The 21,808-nt window shown below is 40.1% G+C and overlaps 1 protein-coding gene across 1 annotated transcript in view; it reads right to left on the reverse strand.

Annotated features, from left to right (window-relative positions):
- Window positions 1–21,808, reverse strand: part of map3k5 (mitogen-activated protein kinase kinase kinase 5) — an 83,643-nt gene that overhangs the window by 11,992 nt on the left and 49,843 nt on the right. Inside the window, exons 9-23 of the mRNA XM_079830685.1 lie at window positions 19,826–19,985; window positions 19,278–19,431; window positions 16,586–16,693; window positions 15,428–15,480; window positions 15,136–15,231; window positions 11,936–12,017; window positions 11,688–11,821; window positions 8,262–8,389; window positions 8,014–8,150; window positions 7,802–7,907; window positions 4,746–4,903; window positions 4,111–4,291; window positions 2,703–2,720; window positions 1,131–1,308; window positions 853–1,021 (exon numbers count right to left, since the gene is read on the reverse strand). Coding sequence (XP_079686811.1) covers window positions 853–1,021; window positions 1,131–1,308; window positions 2,703–2,720; window positions 4,111–4,291; window positions 4,746–4,903; window positions 7,802–7,907; window positions 8,014–8,150; window positions 8,262–8,389; window positions 11,688–11,821; window positions 11,936–12,017; window positions 15,136–15,231; window positions 15,428–15,480; window positions 16,586–16,693; window positions 19,278–19,431; window positions 19,826–19,985 — 1,862 coding nt within the window. The remainder of the gene's footprint in view (window positions 1–852; window positions 1,022–1,130; window positions 1,309–2,702; window positions 2,721–4,110; window positions 4,292–4,745; window positions 4,904–7,801; window positions 7,908–8,013; window positions 8,151–8,261; window positions 8,390–11,687; window positions 11,822–11,935; window positions 12,018–15,135; window positions 15,232–15,427; window positions 15,481–16,585; window positions 16,694–19,277; window positions 19,432–19,825; window positions 19,986–21,808) is intronic.

Below are 21,808 nucleotides of genomic sequence, written 5' to 3' on the forward strand. Positions count from 1 at the left end.
CTAGAGAAAAAACATTAAAAATTTAAATAAATAAGGTCAAAATAAATAAATAAGCGATTAAATGTTAAATTAACGTATAAAACATGCACAAAAATAAATCATAAAATAAGTAAATAAATACATTTGCTTAATTTCTTATACTATTTATTTATTTATTTATTAATCTTATTTGTAAATTTGCTTAAACCTGCAAAAGTTTAGAGAAAAACCATATATATTAAATTAAGTACATAAATAAATATTTAGATTAAAAAACAATTATAAATAAGTGGTTAAATTAACATATAATAAAATGTAAAAAATATAAAAAATTAATTAGATTAAAATAAATGAATAAAAATAAAAACATTTATTAATCTATTATATTAACGATTAATATAAATTAATAAAAAAATGGATTTAAATATACAAATAAGTTATGTAATTAACAGTACATTCTTATAGTGAGTAGAAAAGATATATAATAAAGTAACTAAATAGAAACTAATGTTAGATATATAATATAATTTTTTTAGTGTATTAATTGGGTGTTCATGAAGATGTTCCTATTTGGGGGTCCGTGGCATCTAAAAGTTTGAAAAGCCCTGGATTAGATCACCACTAAAGTCTTTTCTTTTTCATAAAAATGTAAGCTTTCATATGCAAGGTAATGGTGTAGTTAATATGTAAAAAAAGTACCACACATCCCCCAAAACACAGCAAAAACATATAGTTGAGAAGTAAACAAACAAATCCTTTGTATTATTAAATATGTATATTTTTATACAATGGCTCTGTAAACATCTGGGGTCCGTTCGACAAAAAGAGTATAAGAATATGAGGGTTAAGAGTGCATATTGAGAAACGGCTCACCTGTGTTAGCGCCTCTAGCAGGTGCAGCACTATTTTCTCTCGGTCCTCAGTCAGGATTCGGTGTAACGTCGCTCTCCTTTCACTGTCTTTCCTCAGCATGAAGAACCCAGAGTCTTTCTCTTCTGGAGAGGGAGGTGCACTGTGGTCCTCAAAGTTCTCCACAGGAATACTACAGCAACATGTGTGGACCAGGAGCTTTACGGATTTGCTAAAGGCAGATACACTAAATGCAAAGTACCTCAATAGGGTATATTTAAGCTAGAATGAGCCCTGCTGACCTCAGGAAGAGCGAGCGATGACCTTTGACCTCTCGCTCGCTGTAGCACTTGGTGCTGGGTTTGAAGTTGAAGGGGTTCGTGCAGAGCTCATTGTCCGGCGAGACAGAGCCGTACTCGCTGCTGCTGCTCGTGTCCTCGACCACCACGGGAACGGGAAGAGATATGCTACGCAAATACTCTACAAGACATGACCAGTCATCTAGACATTACACACTCTTCTACAGCATAGATCTGAGCGCTGCCATGCTGAACTAGCCTCTTTACAACCACTGATGATACTGTTAAAGGAACACGCCACTTTTTAAAAAAATAGGCTCGTTTTCCAGCGTTAAACAGTTGAGTTTGACCGTTTTCGCACTTTTAGCATAGCTTAGCATAGATCATTGAATCTGATAAGACCGTTAGCATCTCGCTCAAAAATGACCAGAGTTTGGATATTTTTCCTGTTTAAAACTTGACTCTTCTGTAGTTACATCATGTACTAAGACCGACGGAAAATGAAAAGTTGTGATTTTCTAGGCCGATATGGCAGGAACTAAACTCTCATTCCTGCGTGATAATCAAGAGCTTTGAGCCGTACCATGAGTGCAGCGGCGCAATGATATTACACTTCTGTCAACATAACCAACGTGACAACCTGCTTACACAGAGAGCGCTGGGGACTATTTTCAGGCGCTGTGTAATATCATTGCTTAATATCATATCGAAACTCTTTGGTCATTTTTTTAGGCGAGATGCTAACGTTCTAATCAGATTCAATGATCTATGCTAAGCTATGCTAAAAGTGCTATCGCCAGACCCAGAGATCGGCTGAATGGATTCGAAAACGGTCAAACTCGACTGTTTAACTCTAGGGGAGACGGAAAATGAGCCCATTTTCAAAAATAGTGGCGTGTTCCTTTAATTTGACATTGAATCTTTTTTAACCAGATGCTTGTATCACTATGAGCCGCTAGCTACATAAACCCAACTTTATCTAATATTTTATATAATTATATCAAATGTTGTTTCATGTTGATAACCCGTTTCTATATTTGACACCTTTCAATTCAATAAATGCATATTTTTCAAAAAGTACCTTTTGGTTAAAGCTGCTGTCCGTAACTTTTTTTGTGTTCGAGATTTACAAATATTATATAATGAGAATGTACAACATGAATCCATTTTCCAAACCGTGTTTTTGTCTTACCCTGAATCATTAAGATACACTTATAACAAGTGTTTATATTGGGACTACTTCAGCCCGGTCTGGTAGGAATAGCAGCGGAGGAGCACAGGCCCTGCGTGACTCGCCATAGACATAAACAGAGAGAAGTAGATCTGGCTGCAATGTTCTTCCGCAAGATGCTTGCAGTTCTGTTTATTAACCACTAGACCGCAAAAAGTTACGGACTGCAGCTTTAAGGTGTCACTTTGTAAACTTATGAGAGAAAAAGAGTCAAATGAACATAACTAAACATGAATATTGATTACATTTACAGGATATTATCATAAAAAATGTGTATGAATAAGAGAAATAACAAAAAATTGAACATTGGCTTTATGCTTTCAAACAGATAAGACGAGACTCACCAGGTCCTGGTGTAAGAGCTGCATTAAAAAAAAGAGAGAGATAAGATGAGAAGACATAATTCACAAAACAAGCAGCAGAGAGTTTTTTCCTTGTTTTTTCATGTCATATATAAATCAACAGTAAATCATATTTCCAGGTTTGATAACGAACACTTTACAACATAAACATAGGGGAAGAGTGAAAGAAGGGTGCTCGACCTAAAATTACTGTTTAAAGCTATTGTTCTTCTTAATTTGATATATGTTTGAATGTGATTCAAAGCCCCGTTGTGTGCTTTCAATAAACATTAAATGGGCATTATGAAGGTGAATCTGTAAAATGTATCAAATTAAAAAAATAAAATAATAATAATACATTTGACACAATACAATACACCAGATTGGCTAACAGTGCTGAAATTGACAAAAGTAAGGTTGCAGATTCTAGCCTAGCTAGTTGGGAACACATATTAATATATTAAAAGATAATTTAATTTACACATAAATTCTTTGCATAATAATTTGGAAATGAGTATGTATCCAAATGATGCTACTTCTTGGGTGTAACAATAGGGTAGCATTTTCTAATTTAGTGGTAACAGGTTTTCTTTTTTTAATACAATGAACTAATAAATATGTCACTATTTTATTATTTTAAAGGCACAGTATGTAAGTTTCGCCACTAGAGGTCGCTTATTTAAAAACAAAGGCGTAGCTCGATGACGCCTGGATTTTGTGGAATCATGGGAGTTGTCGTCTTCACCTCTACAGCCGTTGGAAAATAATCAGACGGGACTCGGGCAGAAATCATATTCATGAGCGTTACAGATTTATGAGCGTTACTGTAGTGTGAAGCAGGAGCGGGACGAGATTGCTAATGAGAGACGAGCGCGACACACGGCTCGAGAGCAGTGGAGCTTTTATTCTGTCAGACGAGCGCTTCCTCTTCTTCTGCTCGTGTGTGTGTGTGTAACGCAGCGCTGCTTTATCATAACACACACATCTGAGTGTGTGAGAGTGATGTTATAATGCTACTCTGTGCGTTCACTCGGCGCTGCTATGAGACACTTGTTCACACTGGTTACAATCACTTATTTCTCTGGATTTAAACATTCTTGGAACAATTGGGATAATGTAAGTCAACAAAATATATAACACTGTTCTAGTGGTTTTTGGATATTTTAATACAAAAATCTTACAAATTGTGCCTTTAATCATAGGATACAGTCAAATCCTCTGTGGTGGGACAGTCTAAAACTAATTTTTAAAGCGCATTAAAACTAATTGTGGCCATATTGTTTTTGTTAAATAAAAGTTTTCTTAACACGTAAACATGTTTCCTATTATTTCCCCAATTTGTACCCTATCCATGGGATGTACCAATTGAATGTATTGCATGATGTAAGCTGTAATGTCCACACAAACACACCTGTGAAATTGTTACTCTTCGATCGTTTTTTGCGTGACGTCACAGTGAGGAACTCATGGGTGAGAAGATCGTTGGTCGTGGCTCGGCTGTCTGGATCCGGCTCAAAGCAGCGCAGGATAAATGCTTTGGCTTCAGAGGACATGGAGTCAGGGATCTCCGGATGGATTTTAAACATCCCCACCTGCACAAATATACCAGCACAAACATAAAAAAGCACTTCCAAAACATACTATTTTCACATCTTTCATGTTATTTTAGCCGATTACAATGTTATATTTACATAATCAATGTAAAAATCGTTTTCTTTTCTCCTGTTTTATGTGGATATCAACCACTGATTACTATAAAGCCTGTGCTGCAAATCTTCTTTTGACAATTAAAAATGTTATTTTGTGAATTCAGGATAGAATAGCAATGAAAGGTTGATAACCCATTTATTATGTGTTTCATGGTGGGCTGTACTAGAGTTTGAAAACCATTTGAAAACTACCAAAGGCAAACTTGCATTCAAATGAAATTTGTTTAACAAAGCAAATGTAAACAAAGTTAAAAAAAACTAAGAAAATCATGTGGATTTTGTGGAACTCGTGTGTTGAATTGGCTTCACATTCAGGATAGTTCGCAGCGATGCTAACCTTGAACATTGCTGCTTGCGGTTCCCCCAGCTCATAGAAGGGCGGTTTCCCAGTGGCCATCTCTATGATAGTGCAGCCCAGGGACCAGATGTCTGCTGGCTTACCGTACCCACGTGGCCCTTTGTCTATGATCTCAGGGGCCATGTACTGTAACGTACCTGAAATATACAACCAGCATTGAAAATATGAGTTATAAATAACTGCTGAATATTTATGAGATACTGTAATACCCCTTTTCCACCAAGGCAGTGCTAGAGCTAATTCAGAGCCAGAGCTAGTCCCAGTTCATAGTTGGTTCAACTGAGGAGCTTCTAAGAACCGCTTGCTTTTCCACGTGCTGAGAGCCACAACAGAGCCATGTCTTACGTCACTGTATACGCCTCATCTCTCTCAGCAACGCTAGCGAGGCAGCGGCAGTGTTGCCAAGTCCGTGGTTTTGTCGCGGGCTGTTTTTCATGACCGCGGGATGAAGCGACCCCAATTATGTAATATTTAGCCCCGGGAATGCGAATTTTAGTAGGCAACCATGCCAAAAAAAAAAACATATTTTACCCCCAAATGTGATTTTTACCGGGGAAGCCCCCCTGAAACGCGATTGGGCTTGTTTTGAGTAGCAATTGGGCAGGTTTTGTTGTGAAAACCTGGCAACCCTGGGCAGCGGGAAACACAAAACACACACACACACACCAGGCTTGTTAGAGATGCATCAGCGCTGCGCAGACCGATCCACGTATGATATTTAAAAAAACGCATGAGTGAATCAAAAGCATAAGGAGTCGTGTGCTCTCGCTGGACTCGTTATCATACGGCGATCGGTCTCTGCACAGCACCGCTGCGAACAAGCCTTCCATCAACAATGCAAACGCTGCGTTACTATTGATTCACATGGGTTTACGATCCTACATCGGCATCAAAACACTACGAAAACACAGCGAATCCAACGCATTCATGCAGTTCGCCGTAATTTGTATAGACGGAGATTACAAACGAGCAGCAGCTGTTAGCTCCATTAGCTGCTATTTCAAACATGGCGGATCTCAAGTTTGTGTTGGTCTTGTTGACCCCGCCCCCAGCGCCTGACGTAATCGGTTCTTACTTCTAGCCCTGTTCTAGCCCAGCAATGTTTTGGTGCTACTAAAGAACCACTTTTCCTGGCTCGGAGCTGGGGCTTTGGGTGTGGAAACACAAAGAACCGATTTGAAACTAGGCTCTGGCTCCGATCTAGATCTAGCACCGCTTTGGTGGAAAAGGGGTATAAGACACTGGTCAAAAGTCAATAGACCAAATCTGGCAACACATGGAATAGCCTTCAGTGTCACAAGCAATATCAAAGTTGATAAACGGTTAAAGGGACAGTTCACCCAAAAATTTAAATTAATTCTCGTGTTACGCATCACGATTGAGCTTCATCAAGAACCAATGAGGTTCATTCTCACGTTACGCATCACGATTGAGCTTCATCAAGAACCAATGAGGTACATTCTCGTGTTACGCATCACGAATGAGCTTCATCAAGAACCAATGAGGTACATTCTCGTGTTACGCATCACGAATGAGCTTCATCAAGAACCAATGAGGTTCATTCTCGTGTTACGCTTCACAAATGAGCTTCATCAAGAACCAATGAGGTACATTCTCGTGTTACGCATCACGAATGAGCTTCATCAAGAACCAATGAGGTTCATTCTCGTGTTACGCATCACGATTGAGCTTCTCAAGAACCAATGAGGTTCATTCTCGTGTTACGCATCACGATTGAGCTTCTCAAGAACCAATGAGGTTCATTCTCGTGTTACGCATCACGATTGAGCTTCTCAAGAACCAATGAGGTTCATTCTCGCGTTACGCATCACGATTGAGCTTCATCAAGAACCAATGAGGTACATTCTCGTGTTACGCATCACGAATGAGCTTCATCAAGAACCAATGAGGTACATTCTCGTGTTACGCATCACGAATGAGCTTCATCAAGAACCAATGAGGTTCATTCTCGTGTTACGCTTCACAAATGAGCTTCATCAAGAACCAATGAGGTACATTCTCGTGTTACGCATCACGAATGAGCTTCATCAAGAACCAATGAGGTTCATTCTCGTGTTACGCATCACGATTGAGCTTCTCAAGAACCAATGAGGTTCATTCTCGTGTTACGCATCACGATTGAGCTTCTCAAGAACCAATGAGGTTCATTCTCGTGTTACGCAGCACGTTTGAGCTTCCTCAAGAACCAATGAGGTTCATTCTCGCGTTACGCATCACGATTGAGCTTCCTCAAGAACCAATGAGGTTCATTCTCGCGTTACGCATCACGATTGAGCTTCTCAAGAACCAATGAGGTTCATTCTCGTGTTACGCATCACGATTGAGCTTCCTCAAGAACCAATGAGGTTCATTCTCGCGTTACGCATCACGATTGAGCTTCTCAAGAACCAATGAGGTTCGTTCTCGTGTTACGCATCACGATTGAGCTTCTCAAGAACCAATGAGGTTCATTCTCGCGTTACGCATCACGATTGAGCTTCCTCAAGAACCAATGAGGTTCATTCTCGCGTTACGCATCACGATTGAGCTTCTCAAGAACCAATGAGGTTCATTCTCGTGTTACGCATCACGATTGAGCTTCCTCAAGAACCAATGAGGTTCATTCTCGCGTTACGCATCACGATTGAGCTTCTCAAGAACCAATGAGGTTCGTTCTCGCGTTACGCATCACGATTGAGCTTCTCAAGAACCAATGAGGTTCATTCTCGCGTTACGCATCACGTTTGAGCTGCCTCAAGAACCAATGAGGTTCATTCTCGTGTTAGGCATCACGATTGAGCTTCCTCAAGAACCAATGAGGTTCGTTCTCACGCGTGTCAAGCAGGTTCGGTTGAGTTTCTGTTTATGTTCACTGATCAATGTTTACAAGTGAATAAAAAAATCTGTTCATCATATAAAGTGATCGTGTCTGTTCAGAAAATTTGGACTAATTAATGTGCAATTAATGACTGAATTAAACATTTTGGGTGAAATAACCATTTAAGTAAAAAGAAATAGCAAAACAAATACACTACCAGTAAAGGTTTCAGTGCAGGCGTTTATTCCAGCCAGACGCTTGGACGTCCCGAAATCAGAGATTTTCAAAACTCCACTGTAGGTGTTTATCAAGACATTGTCGCCCTGTATGCCATGAAAGTAAGAATTACATCAATCATTTCTGATAATCATTCACTTTTTTGTGCGATTTCACAATTCGAAAGAAATGTTAAAATAAAAGGTTGATTACCTTAATGTCTCTGTGAACTATCTGGTTGTCATGCAGGTATTTGAGACCCTCCAGAATCTGTTTGGTGTAGAAACCGATAGTTGGCTCGTTGTTTTTTAGAGGGCCCCACTTTGACCGGAGCAATGCTGACAGACTGCCTGCGATTCACAGAAAAACACAAACGTTTCTTTCACATCCTACATAATCGTTTGAATAATACAGATGCATTTTGGCCTAAATGTGAAAGTACACTATCATATCTGTCCCACCTCCAGGCACCTGCTCCATGAAGATCTTGATGAAGCCGTTCTCACTGATGGAGCCGAGGTACTGGACGATGTTCTTGTGCTTGAGGTGTTTATGCAGGGCAATTTCTTCATGCAGAGGCTGCGAGTATCTACCAACACACAGCCGTTATACGTGTCGTCAGATAAACTGTAGCTGTAGCATGCATTTTGCCATGTTTTCTTTTGTTCATCTGCTTACTCATACCCTCAAAAGCATACATGAATATTGCATATTTATTTAGATTATATATGTGTATGTACACAAAAGCTCCGTCGCTGGGACGTTGTGCATATGCAGAACATGCCTCTCATTCCCCAATGATTCTGAGCTTCTTTTGCTATTGCCATTTCTTGCTAAATTGATTTTTGTTTTTTTATATCATGTCAGTAGCCCTATTCAGACGGTATTTGTTTCTCATGTGGACGCCTGTAAAAATGTATTTGCATGCCACCTCAGTGATAAAACTCATGCATTCGGATGGTGATTTATTCACGGTGGAGGAGCGAGATTTGTGATCCTGAGCTCACGTGCTCAATAACATGATTGACTGCTGTAAATAAAATGTAATATGCTTGGAATAGTAAGAATATATTAATATTGAATTTAATCATAAAAAAATAATATATAATATTTAAAGGGGTGATGAATTGAGAGATCAACTTTCCTTTGAGCCTTTGATATATAAAACTTCATCGTGATATAAGAATATCCTGTAAGTTTCAGAGCTGAAAACGTCCTTGTTAGTCAAAGAAAAGCTTCTATAGACTCCAGGCCCAGAAAACGAGAGATCTCACAATATGTCGACCACTGACGTAGTAGCACGCAGAAGCACCGCCTTCATTTCACCGTGGAATCGATTGTAAACAAGACACAGGTTGAGTCTGGATTTGCAGACCTATTGAGATTAAAACACAATGCTGTGCCTTCTATATTGGATCCGATAGGAACGGTCCAACACACTTATGTGAGTAAAACATGTTTTTATATGTGTTAGTATTGCATTGTTACAGATCGTTAGATATCTATTGATTACACACCTTAGCACGCTGTCACAGGCTGGAGAAGCTGTTATTGGTTTATTCGTGATCAGACTCGGACTTGTAACACCAGCTCGCAAAGCCCAAAGTCCCGGGGCTATGTGCTTTTCAGACCGGCTATCACCGGCCTGCCGACGGGCTATAGTGACATAACATTCCTTTCTTGCGCACGCGCGTGCATGTGTGTGTGTACGGTTCGCGATTATATTAGAAAGCAAAGTAGAGATAGCCCTGGTGTTCCTGTCCAGGAAGATTTGTCTGTAAGGGTAATGTTTAAATGCACAATTACCTGACAAATATTTTTTGAGTACTTCCTCCGGTGCGAGGAAGACCCGTTTAGATCTGCTCTGGTGGGTAAAACATCTAGAAAACGCCCTAAAGTTAGGCCAAGAAGATTTGTCTGTAAGGGTACTGTCTAAACGCACAGTTACCTGACAAATATTTGTAATGTAAACCTGACTCTCCATTTTCTTCCACCCCAGATAGGGCATTTCATCTTTATTTTTGTTTCCTTTTAATTCCTATTATAACTGTTATATTATATATTTTTTTATTTTATTGACTTATGACTATTTTAACTTCATTTCTGTGTAAAGCACTTTGAATTGCTACTGTGTATGAAATGTGCTATACAAATAAACTTGCCTTGCCTTGCCTTGCCTTGCCTATTCACTGATGATCGGGCCAGCCAAGTAATACAGAAATTCAATCGCGGGTGGATGAGAGATGAATCATTGTGCTTGTTTAATAAAGATATTTTGCGAGTCCTGTGAGCGTTTCCTCAGATGCTTTCAAAACAATTTCCACATGTACTGAGGGGAGCTGAAGCTCATTAAATATGCAAATCTTATCCAATCCTAGCGGTAGGCGTTTACTTCTAAGTCTTCAGTGCGGCACACCCATCAAAACCGACCGTTTTTCAGAGAGCCTCAAAACCAAGGCAGAAAATAGCCTATTATTTATTCATTATGATGTGTCTGAATGTAAAAAACACACGAACGTCATAAGTTGTTTAAAAAAAAAAAAAAAACGGCAGTTCATCATGACACCTTTAACTGTTTAAGTCTCCTGTTTAAAAAATAGAAAGATAGATGCACATTATAGTTAAAATGTTTCTGTCTCTTATTTTATCTTAAAGCAATGGATGTCATTTTAAAAATGTGGAAATGAGCGGAAATACAGCCTCTTATTTACATGAGGTAAACATAATGCTGCTTGGTTATTTTAAAGGAACTGTATGTAAGAATTGTATTTCATTTAATCATAAAATGGCCCTGATATGTCACTAGACATTAAGAAATCATGTTAATTTCAAATACTTATATCACTGACAACAGTTGTCCGGCCAGGATATTGTCATTTTAAAAGTGAAGTTGCAGCCCTCAACTGATGTTGATGTTGACATGTTGTGTTTTGGCCTGAAGCGCCACCCTCCACCTATCTACCAATCACAAAGTCAGTAGTGTTTCGGCATCCGGGTTGCCAGCTCTGCTCTAGTTACCACAGTTGCAGCTACAAACTTTTTGGATAAAAAATGTCTAAGGAGGGGGAGAGGGGATACACCGCTCTACAGTAATTTGAAAGTGATTGCAGTACCAGTTTTGGCCACAATCCTACATACAGTTCCTTTAATGTATATAATTGCTTCCGCCCGTTTTCAAATGTTTGTGCTTTTCCTCTTTCTATTTTGAGCCGAGAGTGTTCTTATAAATACTTTCCAGCATTTCAGTAACAAAAGTGTAGTCTAGATCTTTAAAATGCATCCAAATTACAGCGAAGCGCAACCGTACGGTGCTCGGCAGTGGTCAAAAAGGATATAAACAGTACATTTTTGAAGTGACAGCTATGCGTCGCTCCATTGCTCTGATTGGTTGTAGGTCTATCCAATTGAGAGCAGAGGCATTTTATTTCCTGACTAGAATTGAGTAGACGTCAGGCTAGGTGTTTATATAAAAACAGTTGGTAAACCCTGACATTCTGGATTTGGACGGCAATAAAATCACTGACTAGCTCCTGTCAATGATGAAAATACCCCATGAGAAACAATTAACATCTGAATAGGGCTATTGTGTGCTCATAGAATGATGTGTAGGAAATAAATGGGACAAATTGCGTCCAATGTTGATTCAATATGAGACTAGTGGATTTGGAATAGTGGAAAATCACAAATTTTCCATCCCTGAATGCTTGAAACGGTTGAGGTTTAGTAAGTGTCCGTTTCAGTTCAAATATAAACACTGTTCACAGGCTGTGCAATGAGAAATGTTCCTATAGTTATAGTATTCACTAATGCTTAAAATCGTCAACATTGTCAAAAAAGAATATACTGCAATCCAAAAGTAATTTGATTTTTAAAGTGGATTTCCTCACCTACTGTCCCGTTCGGGAATCTCTTTGATGGCTAAGCGCACCTGGTTACTGAGGTCACGACCAGCATAAACTACCCCAAATGTGCCCTTACCCAGAACCACCCTGTCTCCATGCTCATCGTATTCATAATCATACTGCAGGCACACAAAAAACACACAAATCAACTTTCTTGGGTAAGCATTTTTTGATCACATTATATTATACAGTATTATCCCCAATTAAGGTGAATTTCTGGCTTATTATTTTACCTCTAAAGCCTCTGATTCACACTCTGTGTCATCTGTGCCTTTCCAGGCCTCCTCAGTGAGAGCGTTGACCAGATCACAGAACCTACACAACACACAAATCAAAATATGATGCAGCAACTAAAAGTCTAATTATTTTAATGATGATCCTTTGAATACACAAAGACGAATATTGGGATTAACTTTTACACCTTCACAGCAGGGATACACAAAATTAGTGCGCAGATTATAAAAACTCAATTATTTAGAACAACATCTGCTGATATCAAGAGCTTATATTTCATTCAATAGATTCTGTTAGTGGTGGCACATTAACCCTCTGGGGGTCTTCATTTATGGGTCACACTCAGGAGGGCGGGATTAAGATAAAAAAAGATTTGAGTAAAATCATTGAAATATTTTTGTTCAATAATGTTTTTTCTTTTCTTTTTTGGTGTTTTGAGATAATTTTATGATTAATAATTAATATTTATGCAATAATTATGACCCATTTTTTCCCATTGAAAATAATAAAAAAATTTGTGTATATATATTTATATATATATATATATATATATATATATATATATATATATATATATATATATATATATATATATATATATATATATATATATATATATATATATATATATATATATATATATATATTTTTTTTTTTTTTTTTTTTTTTTTATTAAAGCTGTATTTCATTTTAGAGTCAAACCTAGGCCTCATGAAAGCAATTTTTTTAATGAGATCGGTGCCATCACATTTTTACCACTATAGTGGATCTTGCGTTCTATAATTAAAAAAAAAATCGTAGCTTCATCGGAATGGTCCGAAATTTGGTGACTTTATTGGTACTTGGTATATAAACACCCAAAAAAATTGGGGACAGGATTTGAAAAGTCTAAGTGGTCATAAAAAAAAATTGTCACATTCAGGACCTTCGGCCCAAAAATGACCCCCATAGGAAATGAATGGGAAATTTGTTTTTTTGTGCATACAATCTACAAATCAGCCAGGATGCAGAAAAAAAGGACTCAACAGTGAAGGGGTGAATCTCTAAAACATCAAGAGTGCAAAACAGACAAAAAAAATCACACACACACACACACACACACACACACTTATACACACAAAAACACACACACACACACACAAATTAACGCGTGCCATTCCAAAAGCTAATTGTGTTTGTGTGTGTGTGTGTGTGTGTGTGTGTGAGTTTTTTTGTCTGTTTTTCACTCTTGATGTTTTAGAGATTCACCCCTTCACTGTTGAGTTCTTTTTTTCTGCATCCTGGCTGATTTGTAGATTGTAAGCACAAAAAAACGAATTTCCCATTCATTTGTGTGTATTTGTGTGTTTATATACCAAGTACCAATAAAGTCACCAAGTTTCGGACCATTCCGATGAAGCTACGATTTTTAACATTTAAAAAAAAAAAAGAATTCAGGTCAGAAATGACCGAAGAACCCCAGAGGGTTAAATGAAGTGTTGAAGAAACACTGAAAAAGCAGCGTAATATTTTTGGGATTTACTAGATCAGTCATTCCCAAACTGTGGTCCGCGGACCACTAGTGGTCCGTGAGGGTACTGCAGGTGGTCCGTGGAAAGGCAAAATAAAATAAAATAATATTTTTTAACCTTCATTTTACCAGGAAATTCCCATAATTTTTTTTTAAAGTAAACAGAATATGTAGGCCTATATAGATATAACATTTGTATTAAATTGTCAAGTTATTGTGCGATTACTAAAATAGGCTAGTGGCGCTCGGCCGTGACGTTCAAGTTCAGTGCCGTTAAGGATCGGTGGATAGCAACAGGTTCTTTGAAGAGAAAAGAGACAGAGGCAGGAGTTACAAAAAAATGAAGAGATTGACAGTGAGTCGGATGCATCTATGAGCCAGATTCATCATAAAAAAACAAAGAAAAGGAGGGTGAAGAGAAAACACAGCGAAAGCTATTTAGCATTAGGTTTCAGCTACACCGGCCCCGAAGACGAGCCGTTGCCCGTTTGCATTTGTTGCTACGAGGCACTGGCTAACGAGAGCATGAAACCATCAAATCTTCGCCGGCATTTGGAAACCAGGCTTAGGGAATTTATGTCCAAGCCAGTCGAGTTTTTCAAAAGTAAGCTCCAAGAATACCGCACAAGCAAAAAAGTAATAGAATCGACATCTGCAGGTGGCTCTACTGCTAAAGCAGTAGAAGTCTCGTACCGTCACATCACACGCATAGCCTTTATAGGCAGTTTTATGAAACAAAATATTTATAAATGGAATGAAGAAGACCTGTTATTTTAATTTCCATTTAGTTTCTTGATCTCGTGTTTCTGAAAGGTTTTTTTTCAGAAATGCCAAAGGTTTTGAAATGTTGACTATCCAAGTTCTTTTCCATTGCTATGGAAATAAGCCTGTTGTTCAAATTAACCTGATTATGCCCTCGGGCGCTTGAGTAAATAAATACATTAAATATGTGGCAGCCGTTGTGTGCAGTAAACTTTCTTTTAAGCCTGTTGTAGCTACTGATGTGATGATTAGTTATAGTTTTAGTGCTAGTAAGCCTATTTAGAGGTGCGGATTAATTCAGGTAGGACTGTGTAGACATATTTTATTATGTGTGTTATGAGGTGGTCCGCAAAATTTTTCGATTACAAATAGTGGTCCACACACACAAAAAGTTTGAAAACCCCTGTACTAGATGATGCACCTCATGCTTGCAATATAGACAATCGAGTAAAATACCCAATATACATGGCAAGTGACAAAGCCAAACTACAATGCTCCCTACATTTAGTATATTTGTTGATATTAATGGGAGCATTTGCAAGGACATATTACTCGGCACAGACAGTTAATGAACTGTTGCTAAACTGCAGAGATCAAGCAGTCGCAAACGGCAAATCTGCTGATATTTTCACCACAGCCGGAGATATTTTATTAATTGCATAAGTTTGTATCTGTCTCACATCTCTTTTTCCTGACAAGAAATAACTGTCTGTTTTTAAACAATCAGCCAATGTCTGCGGATAATTGCTTTTAGCATTGGCCGGTACATTGTGCATTGCTAAAATAACTCTAGTAGACAATCACATGTGTCTTTAGTTTGTCTATGGCATTGTAAGGAAGAATGAATGAAATGTGGGAAAAGAAGGCGTTTGCAAACACACACACACACACACACACACACACACACACACACACACACACACATACTTTTTGCAGTGCATCTCTGTGCAGAAATAGATCTGGAAGTCTTCTGAGTTGTTCACCACATACAGGAAACAGCTGCGCTCATCACATTTGGAGATGCTGAATGTGTTAAAAAAATAAACAAAAGTAAAAACACACCACCTTTGAGTTTAGATGCTTTAAACGCATACATACTTATTGGATGCTGAACAACATGGTGTTAAAATAGACAATATAGTTTCAGCTACAACTGATCATTGCACAACACAATGTCATGTGAGTTTACTTCAGCTTTATTAGGGAAGAGAGCATTTACCTCACACCTCGTACTGATGCCGCACTGAAATTCCACTCATGGATCCCTGTATTCTAAGACAGAAAGATTTTTTACTTAGAAAATGCAGCATTCATATTAATTAAAATATCTTTCAAGTTTAATAATCACATTAGGTGATTCCTGTTTTTCCATCCCCAAATTTTGAGATAGTTGAGTTTTAGCGTTTTCGAATCCATGTGTTAAAGGAACACGCCACTATTTTTGAAAATACGCTCATTTTCCGTCTCCCCTAGAGTTAAACAGTTGAGTTTGACCGTTTTCGAATACATTCAGCCGATCTCCGGCGGTAGCACTTTTAGCATAGCTTAGCATAGATCATTGAATCTGATTAGACCGTTAGCATCTCGCTCAAAAATGACCAAAGAGTTTCAATATTTTTCCTATTTAAAACTGGACTCTTCTGTCGTTAAATCGTGTACTAAGACCGTCGGAAAATGAAAAGTTGTGCTTTTCTAGGCCGATATGGCAGGAACTAAACTCTCATTCCTGCATAATAATCAAGAGCTGTGAGCCGTCCCATGAGTGCAGCGGCGCAATGATATTACACAGCACCTGAAAATAGTCCCCAGCGCTCTCTGTGTAAGCAGGTTGTCACATTGGTGATGTTGACAAAAGTTAGCGAAATATCATTGCGAATTAAATTAAATAGGAAAATTAAATAGGAAAAATATCGAAACTCTTAGGTCATTTTTGAGCGAGATGCTAACGGTCTAATCAGATTCAATGATCTATGCTAAGCTATGCTAAAAGTGCTACCGCCAGACCAGGAGATCGGCTGAGTGGATTCGAAAACGGTCAAACTCGACTGTTTAACTCTAGGGGAGCTGGAAAATGAGCCTATTTTTTAAAAAAAGTGACGTGTTCCTTTAATACATTCTGTGACCTTAAATTTGATCAAACAAAATTTATTTGAAGGCTTTTAAGGACCCTGTAGATATAGAAAATATTAGAATGACTAGAACATGACTGTAGAAATACCCGAGACTATGATTTAAGAGTGGACATACAAAACAATGGCTTTAACCAATGAAATAACATATTAGGTTAGGACTTAAATCAAGACAGCAATGTTGAAGGATTTAGATAATTAATCAACAAATTTAAGAACAAATGGGTAAATAGTAAATGATTTATTACTTTGTCATCAGGGGTCACGTGCCAGATGGATAACGTGTTCTCTTCCGCATCTTTGTTTATCGAGAGGTAAGATGGCTGGTACACTTTCGTGGGCTCCAATATCAATACCTGCACACACCAAAAACAAGCAAAATTTACACTGATAACAGCCAATAATGCCCTATAGTCTTAGGCTGTAACTCTAGCATAAAAAATAAGTAGCACCCATGAATACTGCATACTGGACAAAAATATGAAGTACTGTAAAATTAGCGTGTTAACATATGCAATTAATTTGTTACCTTTCTTGTAAAGGCATAAAACATAAAGAGCTTATCCGCTTTCGACCACTTCCAGAGGTAGACGGAAACACATTCGACCGGATTGCTTTTGTAGTGTAGACGCTCATGTGGTCAAATGCACAGGAGCAGCCTCTAAAAGACGCCCTACTCTCCGGCTACTGACCTAACGCATAAACTTTATTGGCTGGGGACACAAGTTTGGTTTGAACACGAAAAACGTACCAAGCACAATGTTCTCTTTCGGCTCTGTGCGCATTTATATGTACATTTTGCGAGCTAATTTTGTCCATTAGATCGAAATTTCTGAATAGGCCAATACATTAACCTGTTCATAGACCCTCAAAAGAGACGGATTAAAACCTCATTTATAAAACTTTGCGTAGGATTTGCGTCAGAAGTGGCGTACGGATGAAACATAGGACGTGCGTACGCACAGAAATATTCGGATTTATAAAACCGTGCGCACGCACATCCTACGCAGTTTTCCCTTAATAAATCACAATCAATTCTAAATGTAGCGCAGCTTTTGCGGCTTCATGTCACGCTCATAGTTGCCCATAAATAGTCCGTGAAACGCCCACAAGTTAATATTCATCGATTGCGAAATCATGGCAAACACAGAGAGGAAATCAAAAAAACGTAACTTCACTCAATGTGAAGTAGAAGTTATCATTGGCGAGGTGGAAAAGAGGAGAAAAATATTTTTTGGAAGGCACAGTGTGGGCATTACTAATGCCAAAAAGGCACTTGAGTGGCAAAAGATTGCAGACGCCGTAAATGCTGTAGCCTCACAACCTCGGACCATGGCCGAAATAAAAAAGAAATGGTTGGACATCAGAGTCGAGGCAAAACAGCATCTAGCGCTCCATCGCCAGAGTGTGTCTGCCACGGGTGGAGGAGACGGGACACCGGAGCTAAAGGCCCGGGTATACTTCGGCCGTCCGCGTTCGTGCACCGCCCGCATGACGTAATTTTCGTCACTCGGAGGGCTCGCGGCCAGCCGCACACCCCGTCCGCGCGCAGCCCAAATTTTGTGACCGCGCGGACGGTCCGCGTGCAACAGCGCATGCGCCAGCAGTACAGAAGAGTCCACTAGGTGGCAATAAACACAGTATTGAGCACAGTGTTCAGCCGTCGAAGAAGAGTGTGCAAAGACCGGTTTAAAAACAACACACTTGGAAAAAAAAGAGAGAATTTTTGATTCTTCAGTGTTTCTTCCAAACTATGTAGCAATGGTGGATGCACTACAGTTCTTCTCCGATCATGCCCAGCGAATGTCCCGTTGATGACAGGACTCAGTGCTGCCCTCCGATGTCTGGTAGAGCATAGACACTTTTTTACTGCGCATGTGTCGAACGCGATCCTCCGCGCATCCGTTGTGTAGTATACTTTGAAAGACGCGCGGACAGGGCTGCGCGCGTGACGCGTCCGGGCGCGGTAAGTGAAGTATACCCGGGCCTTGACCCCTCTTGATGAGAGACTGGCGCAATTATTGGGGAATCCCTATTAATCCCTATCCCTTATCTACGTGGAAATGGGAAATAGTTCAGTGCAAATGTAATTTCTTGCAGCTTTCTGAACGGTTGAGACATACGTCATATGTTATTTTATCGAAAATAAAACAAACTAAAGGCATTTGCATGAATACCATGATTCCGTAGCTGATGAAGAAATTTTTAATATGAAAACAACTTTCCCCAGTGGACAATTAATACATCTATTTATCTATATATCTCCCTAATTATCTATCTATCTGTCTATCTAATTGCATCTATATCTGCTCCGCCAGACGGACACATTGACGAGAATATCAGTTTTGTACATTATTTCGTTCTGTTTACCATATTATTTATGAGGATGAATTGCATAACATGCCAATATTGTTGCAGAACATATTTCACTTTCTTTCTTTTTTTTGCATTTCCGTTGTAATTTTCGTTTGATTTTCGTTTGTTTTACACTGCAGATCGATCGGGTGTTCGTGTAGGCTGTTAATTGTAAGACTTGCTTTGTGAAGTCTTCATGTTATTTATGAGAGGCATAGCCATTTCTTTTACACAACGGTCAACAGTTTCACACACTTTCACGTGTTTCTTCCATCTGCCGACGGTGTCGCCATTTCTCATTTCACCCGTTTTTGTGCGTCCGCCTGGGTCAGAGCTTGCGTGAAGGACCGCATATTTTCCAGTCAAGTTTGCCTTTTTATAAATACCAATTATTGCGTAGAGAGCGGCGTACGCCTACTTTTGTGCGTACGCAACGTTTATAAATGAGGCCCCAGGTGTCTCCCTCATCAACTTGTGATCCGATCAACCAATACGCATCTTAATACCAGGTGTAAACACGGCCTTAACTGGCTTTTTTTTTTACTTGTAAACATAAGTGGCAACGTAATGTGACATGTGACTTACAGGAAAACGGACAGATGTCACATCGTTTTTGGTGGCTTCCACCATAAAGTCCATCCAGAAGTCCACAAGCTCTTGTTTAGGGGCCTGTGGTTCGGCGCTTGGTTTCGTAAAGTGCTTATAGATGAGGATGGTCTCAACCAGGGAGCGTAGATACCTGAAATACACAAAGCACAAACACCTTAATGAATGAACCGTACTCCAAAAGACTTTAAGACACTTTATTTTAGGGTTCAATTCTCACTATGAGTTGCTTATTAGCATGCCTAATACTAGGATATTGTCTGTTTATTAGTACTTATATAGCTCATATTAATGCCTTATTCTGCATGGCCATTATCTACATCCCTTAATCAAACCCAATATCTAAACTTAACAACTTCCTTAAGAACTATTGTGTTCCCCATACTAAAGTGTTACCCTATGACTCACTTTTGACAACTACATTCATATCAGAATCACAGTTTTGTTTTGTTTTAATTCCAAAAGCATGAGCAAAATGTTGAGATTATTTTAAACCATGTGTGCAAAATGTGAATGTGTGCACATACCAAATGGGTGCTTTAATTTTGAAGAGTTTCTCAGAGGCGTGGATGACCCGTGTGTTGTCACAGGCGAGAATACTAGCTCCGAGGAAGAAACCCACATCCCAGTAACTCTGTAATCTATCCAAACTGCCCTTCTTCCCCAGGAGACTGCTCAACTTCACACCTACAAAACACACGGATGAAGAGCATATATTACATATACACCCTGCAGTATATTGATACATGTCAACAGAAGAAATACACTATATGGACAAAAGTATTGGAACACAAGAATGCACATATCGTTCGTTTAAAAGAAGACCATATGTTGTTCTTTAGGAGTAGTGGTTTTATTTAATTTTAAGATAAAGACATGCCGATCAGGCATAACATTATGACTACTGACAGGTGAAGTGAATAACACTGATTATCTCTTCATCACCTGTTAGTGGGTGGGATATATTAGGCAGCAAGTGAACATTTTGTCCTCAGAGTTGATGTGTTAGAAGCAGGAAAAATGGGCAAGCGTAAGGATTTGAGCGAGTTTGACAAGGGCCAGATTGTGACGGCTAGACGACTGGGTCAGAGCATCTCCAAAACTGCAGCTCTTGTGGGGTGATCCCGGTCTGAAGAGGTCAGTCTCTATCAAAAGTGCTCAGAGGAACAGTGGAGAACCGGCCACAGGGTCATGAAGGACCAGTGGAGAACCGGCCACAGGGTCATGAAGGAACAGTGGAGAACCGGCCACAGGGTCATGAAGGAACAGTGGAGAACCGGCCACAGGGTCATGGAGGAACAGTGGAGAACCGGCCACAGGGTCATGAAGGAACAGTGAAGAACCGGCCACAGGGTCATGAAGGACCAGTGGAGAACCGGCCACAGGGTCATGAAGGAACAGTGGAGAACCGGCCACAGGGTCATGAAGGAACAGTGGAGAACCGGCCACAGGGTCATGGAGGAACAGTGGAGAACCGGCCACAGGGTCATGAAGGAACAGTGGAGAACCGGCCACAGGGTCTTGAAGGAACAGTGGAGAACCGGCCACAGGGTCATGAAGGACCAGTGGAGAACCAGCCACAGGGTCATGAAGGACCAGTGGAGAACCGTCCACAGGGTCATGAAGGAACAGTGGAGAACCGGCCACAGGGTCTTGAAGGAACAGTGGAGAACCGGCCACAGGGTCATGAAGGACCAGTGGAGAACCGGCCACAGGGTCATGAAGGAACAGTGGAGAACCGGCCACAGGGTCATGAAGGACCAGTGGAGAACCGGCCACAGGGTCATGAAGGACCAGTGGAGAACCGGCCACAGGGTCATGAAGGAACAGTGGAGAACCGGCCACAGGGTCATGAAGGAACAGTGGAGAACCGGCCACAGGGTCATGGAGGAACAGTGGAGAACCGGCCACAGGGTCATGAAGGAACAGTGGAGAACCGGCCACAGGGTCATGGAGGACCAGTGGAGAACCGGCCAGAGGGTCATGAAGGAACAGTGAAGAACCGGCCACAGGGTCATGAAGGACCAGTGGAGAACCGGCCACAGGGTCATGAAGGAACAGTGGAGAACCGGCCACAGGGTCATGAAGGAACAGTGGAGAACCGGCCACAGGGTCATGGAGGAACAGTGGAGAACCGGCCACAGGGTCATGAAGGAACAGTGGAGAACCGGCCACAGGGTCTTGAAGGAACAGTGGAGAACCGGCCACAGGGTCATGAAGGAACAGTGGAGAACCAGCCACAGGGTAATGAAGGACCAGTGGAGAACCGTCCACAGGGTCATGAAGGAACAGTGGAGAACCGGCCACAGGGTCTTGAAGGAACAGTGGAGAACCGGCCACAGGGTCATGAAGGACCAGTGGAGAACCGGCCACAGGGTCATGAAGGAACAGTGGAGAACCGGCCACAGGGTCATGAAGGAACAGTGGAGAACCGGCCACAGGGTCATGAAGGAACAGTGGAGAACCGGCCACAGGGTCTTGAAGGAACAGTGGAGAACCGGCCACAGGGT

This window comes from Gobio gobio, assembly GCF_949357685.1.
Source record: "Gobio gobio genome assembly, chromosome: 12".
NCBI lineage: Eukaryota > Metazoa > Chordata > Actinopteri > Cypriniformes > Gobionidae > Gobio > Gobio gobio.